This window comes from Plectropomus leopardus, chromosome 14, assembly GCF_008729295.1.
Source record: "Plectropomus leopardus isolate mb chromosome 14, YSFRI_Pleo_2.0, whole genome shotgun sequence".
NCBI classification, from domain to species: Eukaryota; Metazoa; Chordata; class Actinopteri; order Perciformes; family Serranidae; genus Plectropomus; species Plectropomus leopardus.
Window position 1 is genome coordinate 14,820,963 of NC_056476.1, and position 27,955 is coordinate 14,848,917.

General features: G+C 38.9%; 1 protein-coding gene across 1 annotated transcript; it reads left to right on the top strand.

The window, feature by feature from the left end:
• The first annotated feature begins 220 nt into the window (after nt 1-220).
• Nucleotides 221-27,835, top strand: impg1b (interphotoreceptor matrix proteoglycan 1b). The gene is made up of 18 exons (XM_042501136.1): nt 221-287; nt 5,543-5,758; nt 6,795-6,961; nt 7,052-7,080; nt 8,157-8,191; nt 8,305-8,351; nt 8,482-8,631; nt 10,198-10,256; nt 10,585-10,778; nt 10,876-11,307; nt 13,918-14,591; nt 15,039-15,128; nt 22,809-23,028; nt 23,473-23,683; nt 24,849-25,034; nt 25,170-25,353; nt 25,802-25,885; nt 27,752-27,835. The coding sequence occupies exons 1-18, from the start codon at nt 221-223 to the stop codon at nt 27,833-27,835; spliced, it is 3,129 nt and encodes a 1,042-aa protein (XP_042357070.1).
• Nucleotides 27,836-27,955: the final 120 nt, after the last annotated feature.

Below are 27,955 nucleotides of genomic sequence, written 5' to 3' on the forward strand. Positions count from 1 at the left end.
ACAGGGATCCAGCAGCATCCAGGAACTAACTAACTGAGCTGGAGCACAGATAAAAGTGGACCTTTACCTGCTAACAAGCTGAAGACCTTGTCAGCCCAGATGAGGAGACTTTCACACACTCCGCTAATGGATTTAAGATAAAGAAATTCTGGATTTTATTGTTGTTTGCAACTTTACAAATGACAACTGCGGGCTTGAAAACCACATAAAGTAGCCCATCATGCTTTTGAAGTCAGGACTTTTCCTCACTTTGTGTCTGTTTACCCTCCAAGCTAGTCGAATCAAAGGTAAGAATCCTGTAGGGAGGCTGGCTTTCCTGTTAACACAGTTTAATTTTTTCTCTCAGTAATTGCCTTTTGTATTATGATTGGAGAGAGAGATGTTTGTTTTCAAGCAGAAGGTTTTAGTAGATGCATGTTTGCAAGTTGCAACAATGAAACTTTACGGCTGCACTTTTAGCAAGTATAGAAGCAATTCTGTCAATAACAAAGTAAACTACACACCTGCATCAAGAAGGACCAAAATTTGGAAAATGAAAAAGACGATTTATTCCTCTGTGCAAAGACCTTCCTGCAGGTTTCATATCAATGAGGTTGTACTGCATGACAGGAGACTTGTAAGAGGTGGTGATCTACCTCAAGGGCAACGGGGTTTTTCAATTTAAACAGCGTGTGACTGCTGTTTAAAGATCTCTGTCTGCAAATTACAAAATGTTAGCTCATCCCCCACCGGATCTTTTTTAAAATTCTTTTTTTTAAAAGAAAAAATGTCAAGCAGTCAGCGAGCCACTTTTTCAGGTCATGAATATTCACTATGAATTAAATGGGCTGAGACGTATAATAGATGTTCACCGAGAAAGATAGCAACATTTCACCAGTGATAACATTTGCGTCCGCACTGGTTGTCTTGTTCAGTGTGATGTGCCCGGGTGAGCTCATTATCCTGAAGGAAACAAAAGCCATTCTGTTCCCAGTGTCGCAGGACGCTAATCTTTTCTGGCTTGTAATTCCGCTGCAAGGCCTTTCTGCGGCTGCACCGGGCATTAAGGCCCCGCTCAAACACTCCCTCCTCTCGCTCAGGCCCTCGTGTCTCTACATGTGCAAGTCAGGCTTCAAGCTTACAGATTTCCAAAAACCCATTTAAATGCTGTCTTGCTGGCATGATTATTAATGGCTTGCACGCATGATTTGGCTAAATTTCAGGCTGCCTTCTGACCTGCTGGAATGGAAGTGGAAAGTTTGTCGGTTGAATGGGTCCGCCTGACAGACACTAAACTGGGGGATATTTGCACACAAAGCTACAGGCTGCAATGTCAGTGCCCACACATTCTTTGCATGTTCTTGGTGTCGGGCCAAATTTGGATTTGCGGAAAACAATATTGTTCTTTGTAGAGGTTATTATATACGTGTAATACAGCGATTAACACAGTTACTTTTTTTCTTCTTGCTCTACCATTTATGTCAAGCAAAATATCAATGAACGCCTGTGTTTTGGGCCTTTCATTCAACTCTTTACGTTTAATTCTAAATCCTGAATGACTGGTAGCACAGCAGGTATGCACAATCCCACTAGAACACACAGGAGGCAGACACAATGTCAACAACCATACCTAAAAATGTAGCACAACAACCACCACAAACTGACCTTTAATATTTCTGAAGGGTCGGTCTAAGCAGAAGACATTTCGAGCTTCAAAGGTAGTTTGTTTGTTAGCATTCCCCGAGCTACTACATAACAACATACAGTATATTCATGCCAAAATGACATAATGACAAGGCAGTGTGAGTTTTAAAAACACCCTCACATTTAGGTGTTTTTGATCGCTTTGATTTACGCCATAAATAACACATTATTTTCGCATGTTAAGAAGGTCAAAGCCACTCAGTGAACTCTCTTCTTACAAAATGTAGGCCATTTCAGCGCTCTTCTACTGTTAACTTCTCAGCTTTGGTCCCTGTTTACATCCTGTAAACTACTGCATTAACACACATAACAGTAAACAAACTCAAACCCATCCATAATGTTTATGTTGTGAAGTTTGAGACGGTCGAAACATCACCAACACCGGCTAGCTAACTAGCGAGGTAACCTAACTATGTTCCACGCACAAGTGTGACCTTATCTTACCTGATGTGTTTAATCCAGCTGCTGGTCTTGTGATCAGCCAGGAAGCAAAAGGACGAGTAAGACCTGTTGCTTGCGTGAGTACATCCCGAACACACAGCCATCGTAGCTTCAGAGAGAGAGAGTTTCATAAAATAATTTAATTTATTTTTTACATCGACAGACATCATATGTGCAACTCATGGCATAATTCAAATAAAATCAAACGAGTATTTGTCTCTTGCCTTAAACTACTGTACATATTTTTTTTCCGAAATAATGTTCCATGGTGGTCCACCAGAAAGGGGGGTAACTTCGCCTGTCTGGGATGCGTCCACGCTTCCACATTTATTATGTCGATAATACAACACAGTACAATTACATGCCACATCACTTTTAACAAAACAAACACAGTGACACAAACAATAATATATCTGTTAAACTATTAAAATGGCATCATGTTCATCACATAATTATTGTTTTTATTTTTAATGTCATTATTATTGTGACCATAATTAATTATTACTTTCATTATTGGTAAATATCTCAATTATCAACTTTGATTAAAACATAGTACAATTCAATCTCCCATAGTCCAAGCTGATCTTTACTCTTTTGTTGGCTTTTTTTTTTTTTTTTGGACCAACAGTTGAAATCCAAATGTATTTCAACATTATTTTATTATTTAGTTAGTTATTAGTTAATGTTGCAGGGTTAATGTGTTGCATTGCATTAGCTCGTACATGTTTTCATGACATTGTGTCCTCTAATGAAGAATGAGAAAAACACTTGTAGGATGTAGGATGCTCTTGCTTGACATTCCCTGGTCTCTTCCTTTATTGTTCTTCTTCTGCTGGTAGTCCAGTGTTCATCATGTTGGACATGATTATGTTTTAGTTCGCACAACTTAATGGCTATTGTGGAGAGGTGTATTAATGCACCAAGATGTCCCCCCTGTCTTGTTTATCTTCACAGAAATGCAGCTTTCAGCTAAAAGCTGCATGTCTGGTGCCAGTGTAACCGTGATTATATTGTTTACACTCAGTTGCTCTTTTTATTTTTCTGCCACCTCCATTCAGTTTTCTAATCCAGAGGTGGCACAGTCTATTATTTAGGTCCGATGACCTCAAGTCTTTGTTTTGGGGCTCATAAATCCTGGCTTATTGTCTTAGAAAGTCCTCTGAGGTTTGCCACCTGGCGTCACAATGAGTCCCTTTCTTTTGAAATAGCTTTATTCAATGGGGTGACTGTGTTGGAGAGTGTTGACTAGCACACTGGCTTGTGATAAGGTGTGGAATTACCTTCCTGAAATGCCTCACCGGGGTGGCTGAGCTTGTTTTCTTTACTAAGGTGATCAGAGAACGAGTCCAGTTTTCCTCATGTTTACAGCATCTCAATGATGGAAATTGTCCTGTTTATGTCTGTTATTGCTTGAATGTTTTCGTGTAGTGGAATTGTTTCTGTAACCACTGAAATCAGCGGGAGATCCACCTGTACCTAATTTTAATCTCTTTAAGGTTTGCTGTGCACGCACGTCCTTTTTCAGCTGTAATCCTCATGTGTGCATTTCTGCACATTCACACCTGGACGCTGCCCAGCACAACTTCATCTGCACTCTGTTGGCCACTGAATAGCTTCAGTGATGCCATGTGGGGTCATGCTGCCCAAGGGCATCTCAGCAACTGTTCCCCAGGGGGGAAGAGTGTTACTCATTTGCTTTCGCCACACATCTGTGCACTTTCTAAGCATTCAAAATGACAACCTTCCAGTTACAAACCAGCTCCTCAAAGCTTCAGGGCCCAGACGTTTTTACACTACAGTGAATTCAGAAGCTCATATAACTCATTGCACCTTAAAGGGATAAAAAATCACACATACAAAGGATTTTTTGACTCTCAGTGTCCCTCTGTGGATAACTTTTTTACTGCAAAGCCAGAAGCTATTTATAGGCAGTGGCTGAGAAAGCAGCAGTTAACTTACAGTAAGAGGGCTGGACAGATGCCATTAGGTAACTTGTTGGATTAAGTTTCTGTCAAATTGAATACTCATCAGAGGTAGTTGGTGTTAACTGCCTGATTACTGAATGCACACTATAAGACTTACAAAAGTGAACATTTAAAGGCAACTCAGTTTTACACTTCTACACATCAGGGAGACTAGCAAGTGACACATGAAAAAATGTGCTAAAAATTATGCAGTAGAGGCTGCAGAAATTTACATTGAAGTGCTAAAACAATGGCTCACTGTCTAAAAGCATTGGATCCTACTCTTCCGCTAAAGCAACTCGGTAGTGTGTTTCATTATTGCCACAAAGATCATGTATCCACAACCAATTTCATAATACAAGCTTTCTATCCGTTAGAAAGTCTCTAGCCAAATAGACCAAACCACCGCGTTGTTGCACCAACAACAAGCAGTTACGGACAGACACCTGGCAATTCATTTCAACTGCAGAGATATGTGAAAACACAAGCTTGTTTATTTTTGTTGTCATTTTTAGCAGTAACTGTAACATTTAAAGATACTGTATAACTAAACACGGTGCTTTGACCTGTCTGATATTTCTGCTGTGCTTATTTTGTGTTGCTTTGCTAACATCTTTGATAAACAAAATCTACCTGCTTAAAAGCTAAGCAATGTACTGCAGTGTGTAAGGGCAGCAGCAACACATTTATTTTAAAAATCAATAGTGTACGCTATTGGAGTATTTTCACTGCTTTACCTTACACGCTGGTTAATTGAGGGAACTGTAGACCAGCAACTCTCGGACTCTGCGAAAAAGAATTACTGTTGTTGTCAATGGAGTCTGGTGGCTTTGAGATAACCTCATCAGAAACGGCTGTCTGACGGCACATGAAAGCGTTGAAAATATTTTAATTAAAGCTTACACTTAAACTGATATAGATTTTTTTGTGGGCCTTTTATAAGTGTCTAAAAACAAGCCAATTAAAGCAGTGTATGCTCAGGGCCGTTTCAATTTAAGTACGTGACACAGGGTTTTCCTACCCGGATTATAGTGAAAACATCACTGTGACGCCATCAGGGTTGTTGCTGTTTCCATGAGTATATCTCCCTGTGACAATTAAATAGATATTATGTGTAAAATTAGCTTAGGTTTGCTTGTGATCACCCAAACTTAGTTTTGTTGCCTGAAAATAACATTTGTGCTTTTGCTTTTATTCATAAGGGCAAAGGCAACATGTTTTAAATGATTATCTGCTTCATCAAAGATTAAATATACCCTTATGACAGATGAGCAACATTTTTGTGTTTGCATCATTTATATATAATTAATTGAATTGTGAGACTGTAAATATTGCAGTTTCCAAAGAACACCTAACTAATGCAATCTATTCACCTTAATTTACTTCATGTGAGTACTGTAAAAACAAGATTACATTTCCCCCTAAACTTACATCTTCACTGACTGCTCTTGCAGACCTTCATGACCACGGTTTTTCTGGACTCAGGGATGTGAAGTACCGACACTTTCTAGAAGCCTCCAGACCGATCAGACACACCACAAATGTCAGAGCAGTGCAGGACAGACATCGGACGAAGAGGTCGGCGCTCCTCACCACAGGGGTCAAAGTGTGTCCCCAAGAGACGATGAAAGCAGTCATCGGCAGCCATCGGGCCTATTACAAGCTCAGAGGTAAACTTTTAGACTTTGATGTGACTTAATTTTGCAAAGAACTTTTTTTAAGTTTCACTTCCTGCATAATTATGACATCTTACAGTGAAATGAATAAGCTCTTCCTAAAATATTGACTTTGTGTCAAATGAGAATAAAGCTCTTAGACAAACAGTTGGCCAAAGAGCTTTCTGCTTTGATGTTTTTTGCTGAACTTTTTGTAAAGATGAAAAAGATATTGTAATCCTCTCAAATGAGTATGATTCTAAATCTTATAAATTAATGTACATACACATACATGGCTTAATATAGATGTTATTTGTATTAATTGTTTAGAGCCTGGTGACATTGACATGATGCACTGAAGCTGTTTTCTTCAATTTAGGGACACACACACCGCAGCACTTGATATAATGAAGTTATATGCAAATATTCTTTGTCCAAGAGAGATGAATTGTGGTTGATTTAAGAGGCAGAGATTGCCACCTTGACTGTTACAATGGCTGAGTATTACAAATTGTTCCACAACAGCTGCTGTGGCGTATGATTCTGAAATGAGGCAGATTAATTTGGTGTATTGGAGGTAATCGCTTCTCTCCAGAAATGAGTTTGTCAGAGAATAAATTTCCCACAGGCATCAAGATATTGGACAATGTGGAGCTTGTTTCCCCCACAGAAGCAGATAAAACATACTGTAGCTTCAGGGGCTCTTTGTGCTCATGATTTTAATATTAAGAAAAATGTCATGGACATACAAAACTTAATGGTTATACGGTTTGACATTTACTGAAACAGGCGTTCCTGCCTTTTTGTGCTGTCCCGTATATATCATGTTTCATATATTGTGTGATTTGTTATAGTATTGTGGCACTGTAGGCTGTAATGTGCTGTATGTGAAACTGCACTGTTTGTCTGAGGGGTAATGCCACGTCTAGTCATTGTTTTTTTTTGTTAACACAAGATTAGATGGTATCAAAAATTTATACTTATCTGTGAGTTTGGAGTTCTGCAAAAAATCTAAAGAAAACATTCACAAAGTTACACCGCATCTCTTCAGTTTGTCAGGAAGCGATCTGGGAAGCGTTTCGGATCTTCCTGGACAGAGTCCCAAACTCGGAGGAGTACAGAGCCTGGCTGTACACCTGCCAGCATGAAAACCTCTGCATGGACGACCTGGCCCAGAACTTCAGCAGCTCTCAGGAGCATCTCGACATGGTGGCCAGAGTGAGTCTGCATCTGAGATATCTTTATTGACAAGTTGACTCTTATGGCTTTTATATATTCATAATCCATGATTATTGTTTTTGTTTCCAGAGAGTAGCTGAGCATGCTGAAATTGATGGGTATGTGCTAATTTCCTTGTTGATTTTGTGCTAAATGTGAGTTTCCTGTTTATAATACACGTTTAAACCAATTCATGTTCATTGGAAAAAAAAGGTCTGTTTTTAAAAGTGCAAAGTGGTAATTGGTTAATAATTATTGTTGTTTTCATTTCTGGAGAAACAAAAAGAGAAACAGAGGAACTATTGACACCTCTGCTCAAAATGTTCTTAGCCACCCCAACCATTACAAAAATGGGAATATTTGGCAAAATTTAATTGGTTTTAAGGCTTCTTGCAGAGTTCCCATGGACATGGAGAAAACTGGAATAGTCATGCAAATCCACAGTCTCGTTCTCCAGGCCTGGGGAAGTCATGGAATTTGTATAAACCTTGATAGTTTTGGAAAAGTCATTGAATTTTGTTGTGTGCAGTCAAATTGTCACATTGTTCCGTGCATAACGTTCCACATAATGTGACATAACAGTGAATTTATTTTCTGTTGTTGCAGACGTGACGCACGGTAGATCTAACATTAATGTGTGATGAATTGCTTACCATCATGCATGTTTTTTGTTTTTTTTTCCCCTGCATTCTGTCTCTTCATCCATGTATGTGGACAGTTGTGACAGTGTGATTTAACATGTTTTTGTAACTATGCCCCCACTGCTACTTTTAAATTGTACAACATTTTTGGGATGTTGCAATCGACATGGACAGTCTGGGGTGTTCAATGCTCAGTTGGAGCACCAATTTGCACTTTGGTTTTATTTTTAATGCTCTAAAATTAGTGAGTGGTAGTTCGAAGGTGTGGAGCCTTCCTTTTTCTTTTTTTTTTTTTAACAAATTACCCTACTATACAGTTTTATTTTTGTTATATGTTGTGGATGCTCATTGAAATGTTACTATAGGTCCTTGAAAAGTTATGGAAAAATTTTGAAATTTTGTCCATCAAAACATATGGAAACCCTGTTCTCACGCAAAAAAAAGTCAAATCCCTGTTCTTGACAAAGTCTCGGAATTAAGTGCAGAAAATTAATTAATTCATTGTCATCTTACCATCTTACCAATTTCTTAAAAAAATCTTGTATTTTTTCCAGAGTCATTGAAGAAACCACAGAGCCAGGAAGGGATTGTGAGTTGAATGCTGACGCACCAATACAGTTCAATGAAAGCATCTGAAATACTTTTTGAAGTAAGCAGCTAACAGCATCTTAAATTAACTAGTGGTTTGCTGTTTTGTCTCAGGCACCTGGACACCCCCACTGATTCTACTACCAACTGGGGCTGACCTGGTGAGTTAACCCACAAAGTTTCAAAATCAAATTATTCAGTTTTGAATGTTTAAAAATCCAAGCACACACACACACACACACAATCAGGCAGCACCATAGTCTAAAAACATAATTTGGCTTTTTTTTCCAGATTGAGGAAAACCCCAACATGATAAAAGAGAACTATGAGGAGTACATTATCGAGTTCAGAGTCACCATCGTGGACCCGGAGTACAGCAAGCTGCTCAGGGACCCCGAGGCAGCACAGTATGATGACATCACACAGGAGCTCACAGACAAGGTGAGAGCCTACCAACTGTTTACCAACTCACAGTAAATGTTAGCAGTCTGCTTCACTTTTCTACAAACACAGATAGCCTGAATGCAGAGCTGTGTGTTTTTTTTTTTAAAGCTTTTACTGAGGAGGATAAAACCCTGAAAGTCTACAGGAAAAGAACCAAGTGGGATCTTTTTGTATTGTGTATCTTGTCACCTGCAACCTCTTTGTTTAAAAAAAAAAAAAGTCCTTAAGTACAGCAGTGTTGTATTGTTATGCAAGATGCCTTACAATGAGATCAATGTGATTTCCAGCTTCTGCAGCATTGTATTGTTCAGCGTAAATCTCCCCCTGATTGATTTAACAGCTTTAAAGTGGCAACCAAAGGACTTTAGGTAAGACTTCTAAATGACCACAAGCCTGAAATAGTAAGATCTAATCATATAGATTATCTCTGACTAAGAAGGCATTGACTGAGGCTCTAAACACAGCACTTTAGAGTGACTTCTGTTGGTATTAAACCATCAGTATATAATTTACCTTTTAAAGAACTGAATGTTAGTTTTTAAAATTAGAAGATACACACTAATGTATTTTATTCATATTTTCACAAAGATTTCACAGAAATTATCGCCCTGTTTGTACATCAGCTCTCGTGGATAGCGTGACTATCAATTCTTAATATCACTTGCATCTTTTGCTTGTCAGTTTGCCAGGCACTAATTGTTCCCGTCATTTCAGAGCCTGCTTCCCCTCCTGCCCTGCAGTGTTTCCACCTTTAGCTATCATCTGATCTCCACACCTGTTCCCAATCCCCTAATAAGCTCCCCAGCACATATACAGGCCACTTCTCTTTACTTTCTGCTTGTTATGGCCATATGTCTGCATTTTGGGGATTTTTGCTTGCTTGCCTGTCTTTCCACATGTTTTCACATATTGAACAACCTTTTTTTTTATTTTAAAGTAAAGTAAACCTTTTAATATTACCTGTCTACCTCGAAGTCATGCCTTAAGGTCAATTGCCTGTAATACTTAGCCTTAACTGTGGCACATGTGCAGCAGCTAATGATTATTTTGATGATCAGTTAATCTGCTGTTTATTTTCTTATTTAACTACTATTACTTAAAACTTAAAATATCAGAAAATACTGAGAAATACCTGGCATATTTTTTCCACAGTCTAAGGTCATGTCTTAAAATGTCTTTTTTGTCTAACCAACTATCCAAGACCCAAAGATATTCACTTTACTATAATGTATTTAAGAAAACAAAAACAAAAATTCTCACTTTTAAGGCACTTGAACCAACAAACATTTACAATTTTGCTCTGCTTTGTTCCAATAAATTTTCTGTCTAATTGATTAATTGACTAGTCTCTGCAGCTGTAGTGTACAGTTCAGCAAATGTACTGTTTTTATTGGTTTATCTGTTAAAGTACAACAAAAACATATCTTCAAAACTTTGTAATCCTTAAGTTATTAAATCACTAAATATAGAGATACTTGTTTTTTTAACTGGATGGCAAAACACAATTATTGGAGAGAAAATGCTCATGTTTCTTTCCCGCTGTTTTGTTTTTCTTCTCTTTAGATGCTTCATGTGTTTGAAAAAGTTCCAGGATTCAAAGAGATTCGTATTATGGGATTTCGGTGGGTTGAATTTTATTATTTCTTTTAGTCTTTTTTTTTTTTTTTTTTTAAAGGTTGGCACTCCAAATGCTCTCTGTAATTATAACTGAGTTTGACAATACAACACTGAAAATAAGATATGAGACTCCAAACATAAATTTCTTATTCTTTCCTCCGAGGTGACTTTTATGACAGCGTTTTATTGCTCAAGTCTCAAGAGAAACTGTAACGTCCTCTAAAATATCCTCTTTTAGGATATGACTCAGAAATGTCTGCCTCAGCAGACAGCCATTACCGGTGCGGTCTGTCTGTTGTGAGGGTTTCTGACGTGATGTGTTGTTTTGATCAGCTCTGAGGACGTGTCTGTTCGTTACGCTGTGGTCTTTAATGGAGAAACAGAGCTCAGTGATGACCCTGAGGGTCTCGAGGAGCCCGAGATAGACGAGGATGTGAATGCTCCTAAACTGAAGCATATCATCGTGAAGGCCTTGAAACAGGAGCCGTCTCTACCGCTGGACATAAAGACACTCAGCTTTGAGGCTGGTAAGCACAATATCACATTTAACTGAATGAAATAGAAAGTTAGTGCTCAGGATCGTATCTTAAAGCTGTTTAAATATTTCAACTCTTCCTTTTTTAGTAACCACAGTTTATCCAGTTGCGGAGCTCGGCATTAACCCTGCTGAGGATGTTGTTTCTGAGGAAGACGCCACAGAGGCACCGACAGCAGACAATACTCTCATCCAAAATTTCTTCCCTACTGTGCCGGTGATAGAAAACTCTTTGGAAGCTTATACACTCCAACCAGAAACACACACCTTTGTGCCTTTCATCCCAAACATCCTCCCAGAAAGCACTTCTGCCGCCGCTGATGAGACTCCTGTAATGTCAGCAGTAGAGGAGGAATCTACAGAAGGTACTGCTGAGGAGCCCGCTGACATTCTCACACCCAAACCAGAACTGGAAACTATCACAGAGCAGGAAGAGGAAGCAGAGCCAGAGGTGGAAGAAATACCCCAGACTGAGCCTGACGACGGAGGTGAGGCTGAACTGGAAGAACAGGTGACGGACGGTAAGGCTACTTCAGGTTAAATCTAGTTTTTAAAGCAGGTTGTAGAAGTTCAATCAGGAGAGACAAGTTCAACAATTCAAAGCTTTATTGAGTTGCTAAACATTAGATTAAGGTTTGGACTTCATCCAGAGGTATTGACAGAAAACAAAGAGCTTAGGATCGAACCACAACTTAACCCACACTCTGCCATCATGCTCTGGTTTCTAAGTCGGGGGTTTATCAAAAAACACATTAAACAGCACAGAAAAGTAACCAAAACCAAAAGCTATAACAGAATTTTAGGAATTTAACTTTGCTGTTGAAATATACTCTATATACTGGTTGAAAACTATGTTAGTATGAAGAGTTAAGTAATTACACAGTGATATTCTTTCTTATCTCATGAACACTTAATATTACTAATTATCTGATGTACTGAGACTGACACTGGTGCAGTTAACATTTTGGTTTGCACAGCAACCCTGTTTTCATGTGTTATGTATCTATAAATGTTAGTCAAATGTTCTTCAAATATGCTGGCTGCATTTTCCATAAAAAGACAAAAATACGGATTCAATTTGAAGGCATGAATTGATTATAGATTAAAAAAACATTTATCGGTAAAAAGCCTTCTTAAGTTCAGGAGAGACTCGTGGGTACCCATAGAGCTCATTTTCATTCAGATATCTTGAGGTGAGAGTTCAAGGGTACCCTTTGAGAATGGCCATGCTTTGGTACCACTCTGTCTTTTTAAAGACAGTATCAGCCATGGATTATTTTCACCAGTCGGGGGGGCTAGGGGAAATTCACAATGTTACAGCAGCTTTGAGGTACGAAGAAGTATAAGCAGTGAAATAACAATGCAATAGTAAAAAAAAATTATTATAGATATAATAGATATATATATAAAAATGTTGAAATATTAAAATTAACTCCAACCCTCAGTTTAACTGGGTAATAAATGTTCGGCTTAATTTTACACTATCGGGGGTGTTGCGTGAAACTCGCCAAACTTCCAAGGGACACATTAAAGTCACTTGGTGGTGAATGTCAGCACTGGACTGTACAAATAAAGAGTGACCTATTTTTTTCTTTTACAAACACATATCTGCACAGAACACTCACCTCTCATGGGAAATGGAAATGGCAGTACAATTAGACTTGGTGGTTTGGTTTTGTGCATGAAGATGCTCCCTGCTGGGGCAACACACCATATTAAAACCCATTAACAAACTGCGGCCTGCGAGTGGTCGAGTCATTACAAACTCATGTTGTGCAGCTGAACTTTGGTCAAACCTGCAAAACTTCATCATAAACCTGAGTAGTTTCCAGATGTATATAGATATAAAATGTATCAGACTTGTCAAGCCAAATTTGTGGTAATGTCACGAGACTTTTACTGTATATAATGCATCCATAAGAAAGTATATTGAGTATTAGGTTTAAATATATAATTTATTGTCAAAAAAAGTCTCAAATGAAGGGTTGAAACAATTATGATTATTATGAGACCTCATAAAGCAGATTAAAGGAATAGTTTGACATTTTCAGGAACACACTCTCTCTCTTTCTGTGAGAGATGAGAAGATCGATACCACTCTTGTGCATTAAGTTTGGAGTTAGAGCCGGGAGGTGATTAGCTTAGCTTACCTTAGCATAATGACTGGAAGTAGGGAGAAACAGCCAACCGTGCACTTCTAATGTCTGCAGTTCACTCTAAAGCTCACCTATTGACTCTTATCCATGTAATTTGTAGACATACAGTAATTTGAAAATTAAAATTTTTAATTTGTTGGGGAGTTAGGTGGTGTAACTGTTTGTGAAACTAGCAGAGACGCCACTCGCCTGGTTGTTTCACTGTGACATCAGGCTAGCTCTCGTTCCACTCTTTATGCTATGCAAGACCACCCTAAGCACCATACTTAACTCACAAACAGGAGAGTGGTTTTAATCTGCTTATCTGACTTTGCTGAAATGTCGAAACTCTCAAATTATTCCCTACAACCTCCAGCCTGTCACAGTCTGTCACCCGGGTGTAGTGTGGTAACACTGATGTGTGAGGAAGGAAAAGACACACACCGGCAGCCTTTTAATTGTGAATAGAGGAGCAATTGTAACCGACGTTTCAATAAAGAAATAAATGTACTTTAATTGATATGTTATGTTGAGCTAATATGCTTTTGCAAAAGGAAGTTTGTGTTGACCTGTAGCAGGAATCAACCTGAAACTGAATTTAGGGGAACTGTCAGGTCCATTACAGATATTGCAGTGAGCATTGTCTGTCAAGTTTTGAAAGGTGTAACCACAATTGCGAGTACTTTCAGTTCACCATTGCTCCAACTCACAGTGTCTTGAAAAAGCCTCAGTGGTGACTGTACACTGTAGTCTGGCACTCTGTGTTTCTCTCCATTCTCCCCTTTCTCACCCAGATGCACCCTCAGGTACCAAAATTTGGTACATATTGACTTAGCATGAGTAATAAAATACATATAGAGTTCGGTACAATTACAGATATTACAGTTCTGGTAGCCCACCTATCAGCTAAATCTGCGTAACATAATGCATGAGTGTCTTGCATAAATTACTGTAATACTGTAATAAATGTTTTCCTGATATGTTATATTTTAGAAGAACCTGAGCCAGCTGATGGGGTCACTGAGGAAAATCCAGAGCAACAAACTGAGGACCTTCCCTTAGCAACTCCGGACTCCCAGCCAGAGGAAGTAATTACTGATGCACCTGCTGGGATTAACCTGGACCTGTCGGAGTCACCAGAGTTGCCAGATTCAACAGATCCAACAATTGCTGAGTTATCCATCATAGAAACAGCAGCCCCAGTCACTACACCATCATCTCATGAGGATGTCGTCCAAGGCATTGAACCAGAAACAGATGTGGAGCCTTTGCCCTCCCCTGCAGAGAGCGGCGAAGCCCCTGAGGATGGTGATGAGTCTAGTGGAGGGCAAAGTGGAGCGACCCCGGTCGCAATAACCCTGCTTCCTGAGGAGTCAAACATTCAAGAGGATGCTGGGTCAAGTCTGAACGGGACCAGTGTGGAAATGATTGAACCTCTGGAAGAAGAGAGCGGTAGTGGATTCCCCTCAGAGTCTGACGAACGTCCGTACGAATCCACGGCAGCACCGGCCATGAGACAAGCCAGCACCCCTCTGATGACGGCAGTGGATAAGGGCAAAGAGTTAGTGGTTTTCTTTAGCTTGAGGGTCACTAACATGATGTTTTCTGATGACCTGTTCAACAAGAGCTCCCCAGAGTATAAATCACTGGAGAATACCTTTCTTGAGCTGGTAGGTACACAAGCTTTTGTGCTGGATATCATGCTTTTGCATGCTTTTTTCTCATATTTGCTTTTGTAGCACAAGCTGAAATGTAAGTTAGAAATGCATTAGTGCAATATATAGTTAAACTTTGGTTTTAGATGATATTTTAGGCAGTGTAAAAACATATTACAGTAGGCCCAAGTTGGTGCTTAATCTAAATCTTGTTGTCCTGCACAAGTGAGGGTGCACTTTAAGCCTTATCCTCACATTTTTTAATCATAAAATCAACAGTAAATTAAAAGAAATGTATATTTTTCTTGATCAAATTTTTTCTTTTTTTATAAAAGTGTTGTGAAGTGTGATAAGGCTTTAAACAATCGCCAAATTATTGATTAAATTTGCAGTATGCTAATGCTTTAATTTCAGAGGAGACATTGTTTCAACAGTATAAAGAGATGATTTTGTTTCACTTAGACACAGCACTCTGGGTCCAGAAACTCGCCAAACCCTGGAGCTTCCAGTAAATCTGGGCCTGGGAGACAGAAGACTTTAGCCTCCATACCGGTATTTTTTTCCATATTGGAACTACATCTCCAATGCCTCAGAGAGAGCATGACCTTTCTGTTTCTTTACTAACCTTTTCCAAATGCAGTATCTAACAATCTGAAAGCACCTAACATTTCTGAAGTATTTAGCTTTAGTTTTTAGTTTTGCTTTGTCCTTAAATTAGACATTAGACCTTCCTGCTGCAGCTGCTCATGTCTATTGTTTTTTTCCGTGAGTCTGGCTCGAAAGTTGGTGGGCTTGTTTTTGTGTGTTTTGCCTTAATTCTTTTGAATTGTGCTAATGTCTGACTTTTCAGGGATTGTTTAAATTCTGTTCGACTAATATTTCAGAATGTCATTTTGTACAATTTGTGTCTGCAAGGGATTCATCCAAAGCTCTTGGCTATAAAATGCAAAGAGGCTCCTGCTATTAAGAGGAAATTTAAAGAGGAAAACATGCTAAATGAAATGAATAGTACAACAGATAAGAATATTGACACCACTCTCACAGCTGTCCTTTGAATATGTAGCTGGAGCCAGCAGCTGGTTAGCTTAGCTTAGCATAGAGACCAGAAACAAAAGGAAACAGCTAGCATGGCTCCAAAGGTAACAAAATCTGCAATATCTGCAAAATCTGCAACCCGCAATAAGTGCACCTGGCTTTTAAGCCAATTTTTCATAGTGGCTGAACAATGGATTTACAACTTCCGGGTCTGTAACGTGACGCCATTAGGCCTAAAAAGACTTTTTCCCATAGACTGTAATTGTGAAAAAGATTTCTGTAAATCAGTCAATAAATTAACAAAATTTCACTATTTGATCCATTCAGTCTAATAACATTTTCAAGAAGTCAAGAAGAGACACAGGAGCAGATAATTTTATTCCCATTCAAGTTAGCAGAGCCCTAAACTATAAGTGAACTGCTTGCTCTGTGGTCCCAGTGATGTGGAGACCCAAATAACTTCATACCCAGGAAGTCAAACTTCTTTTGTCTTCATGCACCACTGAGCAACTTTTATACAAAAGAATGGGGCCCTGCCTGGAAAAACTGTATCCAATGTTCAATATATATCCACCACCAGCAGCTCTAAAGCTTGTTCTATCATAATGTCGCTGCTGGTTGCCAAGCAACCTAAAAATGACAACAAGATTCCACAAAGTTCCAGGCCAAGAAACAGCTCTCGGTAAAATCACAAATTGTCATTTTTCACTTATATTTTTGTCGGCATATTTTGTTGCCTTTGGGCAGAGCGAGGTTAGCTGGTTCCCACTGTTTTCAGTCTTACGCTAAGGTAAGCTAACTGGCTGCTCGCTGTGGTCTTACACAGGGTTTCACAGCCATGGAAAACCTGGAAAAGTTATGGAATTTCACAAAAATGTTTTCTAGTTTTGTAAATGTAACTGAGTAAGGAAAAATCATTGAACATTTTGAAACAGTCATGGAATTTTTGTTTGTTAAGAAATTGTTACAGTAATCTTCAGTGGATATCCTTCAACACATACTAGAAAATGTATTTCCTGAAGCTGTCGTACAAACACATCTCTAATATGCGTTGGTGGGTGACTTTTTTTTTTTAGCCATCACCACCATCCTTTTCTCCCTGCGTGCCGTCTCTCCCTCCATTTATGTGCCAGCCAGCTGAAGTTATGTTTAAGTATAGTCTGAATCTTATATGTTTCAAAAATGCCATGCGAGTAGGGGGAAAAAAATTATTATGGAAAAGTTTTTAAATTTTGTGCATGGAAATGTGTGAGAACCCTGTTTAAATTAAACAGACACGCATGAGAGTGGTGTCAGTCCTCTCATCTTACTCTTACTACATATATCCAAAAAGAATATTTTTACCAAAATATCAAACTATTCATTTAAATAACAACATTGTAAGATAAACATCAACTGCTGTCAGTACTTTTTACAGACAAGCTCGATGGTATGATATACTATGGATATACTATGGAGGTGCTGCTTGTCAGAGTTGCATTGTATCATAACATAGCATACACTCATTATTATCTATCTTTCGTGGGACAGACAGTTGTGTTTATGTGTACAGTTTAAATCTAGTTAGTTTCTTGCCAGCAAAATGCAGAATATATTTTTGTACATTTGTCGCTCATATGTGTGTTAGAGCACTGACGACTTGTGTGTTTCAGCATGTTTTGAAGCCTTAAAAGACGAACTTGCAGAGTGAATGAATAAATGAATTACCGTGGAGTACAATCATTTGATAATAGGCTTAGTAATGCAGCTTTATGCATTTTGTGTTGCTTAAACTGTATTGCTTTGTACATGGTAGAAAGCAAACTAGTGCAGGGTAGTCTGAATCATGAGACCCGAGTCTGCCTTAGTCATTGTAGGACTCAGAGGTTTGTGACTTGTGGTAAGAAGCTTTAAGTAATTCAGTTCCAGCACCACACACACTGTGCTATTAATGGGTCCAATCTTCTTAGTGCGACATCAGTCAGGTTACATCTGTATGTTGTGGTAGTGTTACTGTATTGGTTATCTGGTATTGAAGACTTACGATTTGTATGTACTGCTGTAGGCATCAAGACAATGAAATAAAATAGATCACAGATTGGCCGAGGTCATTTTGTTGTGGAACATTTGTGTGTAAATGCACATATTTTCAATAGATGCTGAAATTTTCCTTTTTGTCACATTTGTTATAGGCTACATTTTTCTTTAAGTAAGAGTTTTAAATTAGCATTTAATCTCCTGAAACCTGTGCGTTATTAGTGCACATCGAAGCAAGAAGCATCACTTGACATCCCTGTTTAGTTTCAAGGCTTACCCCGAGGTTGACGGCAGGGACGTATTTTTAGGCTTGTGCCCTGTGCTCTGTGTTACGTAAAGGCCTCAGCCTCAAACTGAGGAGGTGCATCGATACAAATTGGATTGTGTGTTTGCGGCAATGCCGAGGAGCAGAGGGAATGTGAGCTTATAGAGCTACTCTAGGGTGGCTCAGTTTTTTTATGATAGAGCCTCTTGGGTTTAGATAAACAGTCAATAATGTGTTTCTTTATCATTTCCACTCATTTATTATATTTTTTATATACTTTAAATTGAGGTTTTGATGATTCATGTTCTAAATCTGATCTGTTTTGATTCTGTGTTCTGAAACAATGTACAGTTTCCAAATCATTTGCACAGCATATACATAAATATTCAATATCTGCACAAGGTCAGATAATACAATATGAAGTAGTTGGGATTAGAGGTGTTGACTCGAGTCACATGATTAGGAGTTGGACAAAACTTGAGAAAAACAACAAAAACTGCAACTCGACATGAACTTTAAGAGCAGTTACTTGTGACTTCACTTGGATTTAAGCCTATTGACTAAAAAGTACTTGATACCTTCTCCCAAGCCAAAATATAAAAAAGTAAGTTACTAAAAATGTGTGCCAAAATTCAATTTATTTCCAGAATCAACTAACGTTAATGCTGTTTATTTCCAGCAAGTCGATACTTAATTCCCCAGATCCATTTTTTTATTTTACCAATTAGACGACATCCAGTGAAGTTGCAGGATAGAGCCATTAAAAAAACTAACGTTACATTTCTGAGCACCAGTTGGGGAAAAAAAAGATATCGTAGATAATTTTGTTGATATATGTTAACTATTGGGTAACAAAAAATGAATTGCAATATGCAAAACAGGCACGTCTAAAATTAAAGTCTGAGATGCAACAAACCCCAACTTCATGTGACATTTGAAGTTACGTAAAGAACAGAGGAATAACATAGCGAGTTAATGTGGGTGCCATTAACTAATTGCAGTACTAGTTAATAGTGGAATATGCTATGAAACTGCAATGTCAGCACTACTTTTTTATGATTAAGTTCAGTTGCACTTGCAAATTTTAAAAAGCCCTCCTGACTTTTGTCAATTTACAATGGCATTTAAGTGAAGAGCACATTACGACAAACTTGGGACTCGTCAGCTTTGATTTAGGACTTCACTTAGGATTTTGTTGGTCCTGGCCTGGTACTTGACTTGGTACTTGAGTGCAAAGACTTGAAAATTACTTGATTGATTTGTAAAACAATGACTTGGTCCCACCTCTGGTAGGGATACGTTGCAAATAATTCCATATACAGATGCAACAATCCAAATAAATAATTTAAATAACACTCCATCTCCAATCTTTAATGGTTGCCAAACTGTGGTTACAGCAGCTTTCCTCATTAATCGATGTATTTAGCTTCCTGGCAAAACTAATGTGGTCAGACGTTTGAACTGGTAAGTATTTACCGTCTACTGTCTGTTCTCATTATCCCATTAGGAATAGTCTTCATACTGTATCTTCCTTTTAAATGGGCTATTTAGGAAGAGAAAATAAACTTTGGAGCAAATATTTCAAAATGGTCTGAGGTTTATTGATCCCTGAAAAAACAGCAGTTAGATTAATGAAAATATGTACATGTTCTGCAGCCCATTTAAATGGACATAATATAATGTTTTTCTGGATATTGGACCCCATTTGTGATACTGTTCATTCACTGTCTCATATATATGTAGTCATATATATGAACCATTAGCCTGCAGTGGCTTGCAATTCCCCGTGTTTGCCTCCATTACTCCTGTACCTACTGGTTTGTGAAGCAACCAATAAAAATCGGACATGGAGGTTGGAATGTATTTATTTGCTACAGTAAATCATAAAAAAACACATTTTCATGTCAGCATAATATTCTTTGTGACCTTAGTTTTTTTTAAACGACATCAGAGAAGGGATGTTTCATCAGGTCTTCCAAAACAAGAACCAGTAGATACATGTGTAACCTCAGAGAAGCCTGTGATCGTGTCAAAGACTGAAATTATGGATGTTTTTCTTTCATTTTGTCTACATTTCTTAGGCAAAACAGGAATCTACACTGTTGTCCTTAGTCCACAGTACAGACTGCACTGAGGTTTGTTGTGAAAGGACTCGGCTTTGACCTTGTGCGAAAGGCAACAGAGACACAGATTGCTATCTAATCTACAGTGTAGATGTAGCACTTGACATTTTGCATTGAGACAAATGGATGCCCAAACAGCAAGCTGTGTGTCCAGTTGCACTGCAGGCTGTTGCCCATTTGTTCAGGATGTTGGACGCGGTCGTACTTTCTCCGAGACTATTAGCTATAGGGACCTAGCCCCACGTCAACTGCCGGCCAGTGATAAGTGAGGTAACCCGATCAGAGCGGAGCTCCTTAAGGCCTCTTATCTCCCGCTCGACAGCCAGGCCAGCTAAAGCATCGTAATCTCTCCCCCTCACACTGCGGCTGTTTGACGTTTGCTCCGTCTGTAGTGAACGTGAAGTGGCTGGAAGCAGAGCGGCTCAGATCGATGAACATTGATGCAGGTCCATTACTTGAGCTGGTTGACTTCCTCCTCGCCTGAATATCACCACCGTCATCAGTCTGGGTCCACAGTCTTAAAAGATTGGGTTCTCAGCTATCTGAGCTGCAAGTCTGAGTCGGTGGGAATATTTTTCAGTGCAACAATGTGGAAAATTGTGTGATATTCGTTAAAATGTGGCTGTATATATTTGATTTTACTCCACTGATGTTTTTTTTAAACTATTAGTTGGTGATGCTGTGTACTGTAAGGCTTAGAGTACCTACAAAACCATAGCTAAACTGTAAAGATGTGTAAGTTGTATAGCCTTAATTATATGCCTTTTCACCAATACTTTATAATTTAACACATATAATATCTGATTTTAAGACAGAGTTTGCTAGTTGTCTGACAGCGATAAAGCCTCTGGGAGTGAGGGACAATTTTTTTGGCTGATCCCATGTAGCTAGTAGATATCCGAGTTAAGACCTTTTCTTCTGTGAGCCAGTCATTTTGGCTAATCTCTATAAACAGAAATCTGCACATGAACATAAATGTAAAAAGAGAAGCTAATATAAAGGTAACTGTCAGATAAAGCTGATGGATTCCAAAATTGCATTTTGACTATTGCTTCCACCTCTCCACGTTTACCCTCTCAAGCGTAAATGGTCAATACTACCTGGACTACAAATGGAAACCAGAACACTTCTGAAACCAAAATCTTGTCCCATCACCCACAGATTCTCCATCCACTTGCAGAATCTACTTACAGGGGTTGGAGTTTGCTTAAACTACAGCAGATTGCCTTAATTCTGCTGAGGTCAGAGGCTGCAGAGATGGCAGTTATTGCTACCTTGCTAAGATAGCCTTTAGCAGGATTAGTTAATCAGTTTAATTTATTTTTACTCCACAATTATTCAAATTAGGCATCTGTTTTATTAATTCGGACACAAACTCAAGAATTTGGTTTAAATACATTACAATACTATCTGGAGTGTGACTGCAGCTGGCAGAATAACTGATATATGATTGAACAGATGTCATAAAGTCAAAGATTCTAGTTATGCCAATTGGGTAGTTACAGCGTTTTGGCTTTGTAGTGCAGTGTAGGTGGGATAATGGAAAAATGCCCGACAATATAGAAGGCTGCAGACATTAATCTAAAAACGTGGAAATGAGTCAGCACTTGCACTTTTGGTTCCCTCGTGTTGAAGTCAATGAGTTTTTTAAACTGGTGCTTGGTTAGGTTCCTGAAATAAGGTGTGTGGTTAACTTAAGCTGACGAGACTTTCACTTTATGTTCTACGACATAAGATATGTCTGTAAATACCTTTTAAGCTTTTATGTGTCTGGCTTGACTTTAGAACTTACTATACACAGCTTTACAGCCTTTTTGTGGTGGCAACGTTAAGTCAATGGTGTTGCAGTCCATTTGTAGCATAACTTTAGCATTTAACTTTTGGCGATTGCATTTAGGCTTCAAAAATTTGTGAAGATGTACTTGCTGAACAAATTTTTCTGTGTTATAAACTTTTGCTTGCTACATAGCTCATTAAGATACCACTGGCTTTTTGACAAGAGAGGCACGGCGACGCAAACTTCTGCATCAGCATACAAAAAACATCCCTGCAGCACTCTATAGCATGCATATGTTACTGTTAGGGACTTGAGATAAAAGCTTTCACTAAACAGCATATATTATAGATTTACTTTGGACTTGTGATAGCAATGATGTCATGCGGGTCTTAAGTGTCTGATCCTCATGTGTTCTCGGGCTCTTCCTTGACTAGAAATAGCTCTTTCTGTGTGTTCTTATACTAAAGCTTATAGAGCTAACCCTAATTTTGTTCTGCATCTAATTACACAGTCAGCGCAGTAATGGCAGGATTTCATGCTTGCATCAAAATTTAATTATGAACTATTCGTAGTATTCACACTGTAAAATGTGACCTGATTAATTCAAAATCAGCCGTGCTACGACAACCTCAGTCCTGTCGTTTTGGAAGTAAAACCACAGGTAAATGTGGTCTCTGCTGCCCCGGTCTTCTTCTCAGGAGGACACAGATTTCTACTGACACTTGACACCGACACGAATCTGATATCATTTCATTAACCTAAATATCCAAGTGGGATCTTTGTCCTCCTAGAATTGAGAAGGATTCCCTTTTTTATCCTGAAAGATGAAATCTTGATTCAGTGTGGTTTTCCAGGAACATTATATTCACTCACTGATCAGTAACTGCACAGAAAACTAACATAAAATAAGAAAACTGAGTCCATTCTCTGGAACATTTCAAGATAACAGTTAAATAAACTGATGAAACATAAAGTAAATATATATATTAATTTGCTTTCCTCCCCCCTCCCCACAGCTTCTGCCATATCTCCAATCCAATTTGACCGGATTCAAGCAGCTTGAAATTCTCAACTTCAGGAACGGCAGCGTTGTGGTCAACAGCAGGATGAAACTGGACAAACCGGTACCCTATAATGTCACAGAAGCTGTTCACTGTGTCCTCGAAGACTTCTGCAACGCGGCATCGAAACGGCTCGACATCGAGATTGACAGTCGCTCCTTGGAAGTGGAACCAGGTGAAATGTCCTTCCTCGTGTGTACTGTTGTGTCTTATGCGATTACAGGATGCAGACACATCATGCAGAAAAAAAAAATAAAATCTGTTCTTGCAGAGATGTTCAGTCATGCTACAAGGTCAGAGCGCCTGTCTACAACACGCATCGTCACTCTGCTGTCTTTCGCGCTCTGTAGGTGATGCGCAGTATTAATGTGATGCATAGTTTTGCTTGAAAGAGTTCATGACTGTGACCTCATTAAATGCAGCTTATTGAAAGCAGACACCGTCATTCACATCAATCAAAATGCCCTGTTATTTCTCCTCAGTGAGAGACAGGTGGACGCTGCATTAATGCTAATAAGCTATCACCTCTCTGGTCTCTATTTCCTCTACACCTCTCTTCCTGTCCATCCTCCACCTCTCTCTTCTCTCCTCCTCCTCCTCCTCTCTCTGTTGGGTGCAGCTGACCAAGCAGACCCCTGTAAGTTCCTGGCTTGCAACGAGTTTTCACGCTGCGTGGTAAACAGTTGGACCGACGAGGCAGAGTGTTTGTGTGATCCGGGCTACAGCACCGTGGACGGCCTGCCGTGTCAGAGCACCTGCGCTCTGCAGCCGGACTACTGCATGAATGGAGGCCTGTGTGAGATAATCCCAGGGCACGGAGCCACCTGCAGGTACACACAATGACGAGTCAAAGAAAATACAAACGGCATGATCTCAACTCTTTTAAAGGTTTATGCATTTCTAACAAGAGAATGTACTCGACTATACATTACAGCTACAGCTACTTCAAAAGCATACCTTTACTCTTTACAAATGTATTTTGTTGAAAGCAGAAAAAGGAACTGTAGTTAAAACCTGTCCTTGGTGAAACATTCAAGGACTTACAAAATTTTAGAGCTGAGTGCTGAAAAACATTGTGATCTTCAACTATTTTATCACATCCAAAAGATAAACCTTCAGCAAATATTGATGCTGTTGAGAAGCTCATGTGTATTTATAAGTTTCTCTCAGTTGTTGTTGCTGTTTAGCAGCCAGCTCATAAATGTTTCTTGTAAATGTTTTCTGTTTGGATGTTTCTTGAATTCACCAGTGAGAATTAAACAGTTTGATCAAAAATGCCTCTTTAAGGTTGCCCAGTGGCTCAGTTGTTAGAGCAGGCACCCAATGTATAACGGCTGTGTCTTCACCACAGTGGCTGCAGGTTCGTGTCCAGCTTTGGCCATTCGCTGCATGTCATCCCCTCTCTCTCCCCCTTTCATGCTATATCTGTCGTATCAAATAAAGGCACTGAAAAGCACAAAAATGTATCCTGAAAAGGAAAAAATTGCCTCTTTAAAGGTATATTATAGGACTGACAGTTAGTGTTTGCAAACAGGCTCATCAGCAAGCAAAGCGATTAAAGATGATAGTCAGATGAGTGATGATTAAAAAGGATTACTCCTCTATTGGTCTATACATTGATATTTGGGAAAATACTGCATAGTTTATCTTTAAAGTCACAGTGAAAAAAACATCAAAAGATCATCTTGGTTCTCTTGTTCTCTCCATCAACACTGAAACAAGATGTTGCTGCAAGACTTAAACCAGGGATTATTCGGTCAATAAAGAAAGTGGTTTCATTTGAACTGAAGAGTTTAGGATTGTGAAGGAAAAATCTGTGAGGATTTAATTGTTCTCCAATGTTTTTTTTTTATGTAAACTATTTTCCTCGAAGTAGGAGTAATAATTATGTGCATTTCTTGGTATTTCTTGTTTTCAGCAATCAAAGTGAAAAAGTTGAGTTTACAGGGTGTTTTTCTCTAAACTTCTGTATATATGTTTTCTTATCTCTGTCAGATGTCCTTTAGGTAAATACTGGCACTACCACGGAGAACGCTGCAACGAGCTGGTGTCGATTCCAGTAGATCCTCCGTTAATTATAACCTGCCTCGTGGGAAGCCTCTGCTTTGTTTGCGCCATCATCGGCATTTTGATATTCATTAACAAGAAATGTATTAAGACCAAAAAGGCTGTAACTTTGGTGTAAGTGTGATTTCTTTCTATTCTTCATATTTTAAACTGTTTTTGTTTGTTTGTTTGTTTTAGGATGTGGCTTTTGCAGTGATTTGTGATGTTTGCATTGTTTTTATTCAACACCTTATCTCCTTTACATCATAGGCACACCCTTGCTCCCTATGCCTTTGAGAATACTTTGAGGGTGAACCCCGTATTTGAAAATGATGATGGTGTCTTAACTCAAGTGTCCACATTGCCATACCCTTCAAGTTCGGCTTCTTCCCAATCCCAACAGTCTGAACAAGAGCATTTCGCCTCAATTGAAAACATACATCTGAGTATTGAGGTACACTGTGCTGTATGTGCAGAAAAGACTAAACTACTAACCTCAAAACTCCAACTATAGTGAACTAATATGCTCTAACAAACTCTCGCCGGATAATTGACGTGTTTTCCTGTTTTCCTTGCTAACAGTTGACAAACTGATGAATCCTTTAGTTTTACTGAAACACCATTCGGTGCTGCTTTGATGGCCTTTACCCCAGGGAATCAAACACATGTTTGTAGCTTTTAAGGTTCACGCAATCCACAAATTTGTGCCAAATACAACAAAGGTGTTTAGTTCTAACACTGAACTCCGCAGTAGCAGCTATAGGCATAATCATCTGTGGTAGATCTTTTTCCTGTCAGATGCTCATATTGGTTACACTGCTTGCTTTTGTTCCCGTTGCCTCTGGTTCTCTAATATATTAATGAAGCACACTGTAAACACTGTGTGCTTTCTGTCTCCACAGATCCCCAGACAACTCTACACAACAAGATCAGAAAAGTTAGTCTCAGAAATGGTGGACTTCCATCACTGTATACCACACAACGAGGTAAGGACCGCACAGTGAAATCTGATTTTGTTGGCGCAAATATACAAAGAGAGACTCATCCCCCAAGCCCGAAATTATCCCACGAGAAATGTTTAAGGAACAATAAAATACCTTTCATGTGGACGTCCAATCAATGTTGATGGTAAATGTAGTCAACTAAAGCGATAAATTAATCGAAACAGCCGTGTTGGCCTGCACAGGGTGTCCAAAGCTTTTTGAATGGAGGCCAGATTGGATAATCTGAAAATCCTTTGGGGGGGCAGCTACTTCTCTCATCAAAAGGGTTATTCAAAATAAAAATAAAAATCACATACAAGCCGATGCAATTGTTTTATCTTTCAGTGAAAATGTTCTGAATAAACAAAACAACTTTAGCCCTCACTGTTGACTTTTTTTGCTGCGTCCATGTCTGCTACCCAGCCAGAAATGTCTGCTGTTACGCAACTGTTCGTTTATTTAACGTCTGTTTATGAAAACACATAAATTCCACCCGGCATGTCTGTGTGATAGTGCGTCCATCATGAGGTGAAAGGAAAAAATGCAAAGAGAACTCACTTGATTAACCAATAGTGTGTGGAGGGCCACGTATGATATATTTTGAAAGTCAAGCTGAGGGCTGTTTAAAACTGGTTGGTCACCTTTGGCCATTGGGCCGGGCGTCGGACATGCCTGAAAAAGGCTGTAGCTATTATATTGTTGTCTAAAACAAAGTTTAAACAAAGTTTTTAAGATAACAAAATCAAATCTTGGAGGCTTGGTGTTCTGAATCAGCTGAACCAAGATGGCAACACTCCTTTATTATTTTCCACATTTTCCACAGCAACACATGGACACTTAACAAAATAGCTTACAGTAGAGTGGTGAAGTAATGAGTCTTAAAATGTGGAAGTCCGTTTGCCTTTTAGCACTTCCGGTTCCCTCGGCTTAAAGTCTCTGGGTTTTTTGAATGGGTTTTAGATAAAATGCCCTAAATAAGGTCTGTGGTTAACACAGGCTAAAGATATTTAGACATTTTGTTCTGCAACATAAAATACTTCCGCTTAAATGCAATTTTTTTACTTTCAAGGTTTTACTCGTCTTAAAAAAGGCGGTTGCTAACAAGTGGCTGTATTTCTTTTGTTGGATACACAGATAGTTTGCAACACAAGCAAGGAGAATGGGAAAGTTATTTTTCTGAGTGGCATGTAGAGCCCGTCACCTGGCTACCCAGAGACAAAACAACCTGTAGTTCATCCTTTCATCCAATGACGTCACTGTCACGTCAATATACCACAGACTGAGGAACTAAGTACTTCATTTGACTCCATTCACCATCACTGACTGAACATCCATATCTCAGGTGGTGCATTTTTCCTTTAAAGAAATAAAATGTGGGGCCTCTTTGGTTGCTATGATGAAACATTTTCAGAAAATGTACACAAACAGGACAAAGTGTCTTCAGAGACCTCGTACTTTGGACATTCATTTTGAAGTGTTCCTGACATTCAATGACCGTAACCTTTACATCAAATGTTTTACAGCTCTATGATGTGTGCAAAGGTAAAAACGCCTGTGCATGATGTTACCCTTGCTGATTTTTTCACATACAAATCAAATCAATGTTGACTTTTAGAGCATTTAAACAACAGCTTTATCATGATCAAGAGCTAATGATGGAAAAATGATCAAATATTAACCGTGAGACGATTTTTAATGTAATAAAATCTCTGAGCTGTTCAACACTTCTGCATTGACAAATTCTTGAGTTTTTGCAAATTGTTTCATACAATGCAAATGTCTTGTAGATGTAGTTACAAGGGTATTCTGTCATTTATTGTATAATTTTGCCCTGAAGCTATTTTTCATCCCCTTTCTTGTCTCCTTCAGACGTGGCGACCACCAAATGAATACAGAACATGCTGTCTTTTAAGGGCATCAGATAACGAATGCTTTGAAGTAACGGTTGTTTGATGGCACCTTGTCATCTGAGGAGCAGCTGACACAGGGAGACGGCGTAAAACACGAGGTAGCAAAGACTGACGTTATTGTTTAACTGTTTATGGGACACTACGGTACGGTAGACCAGTGAAA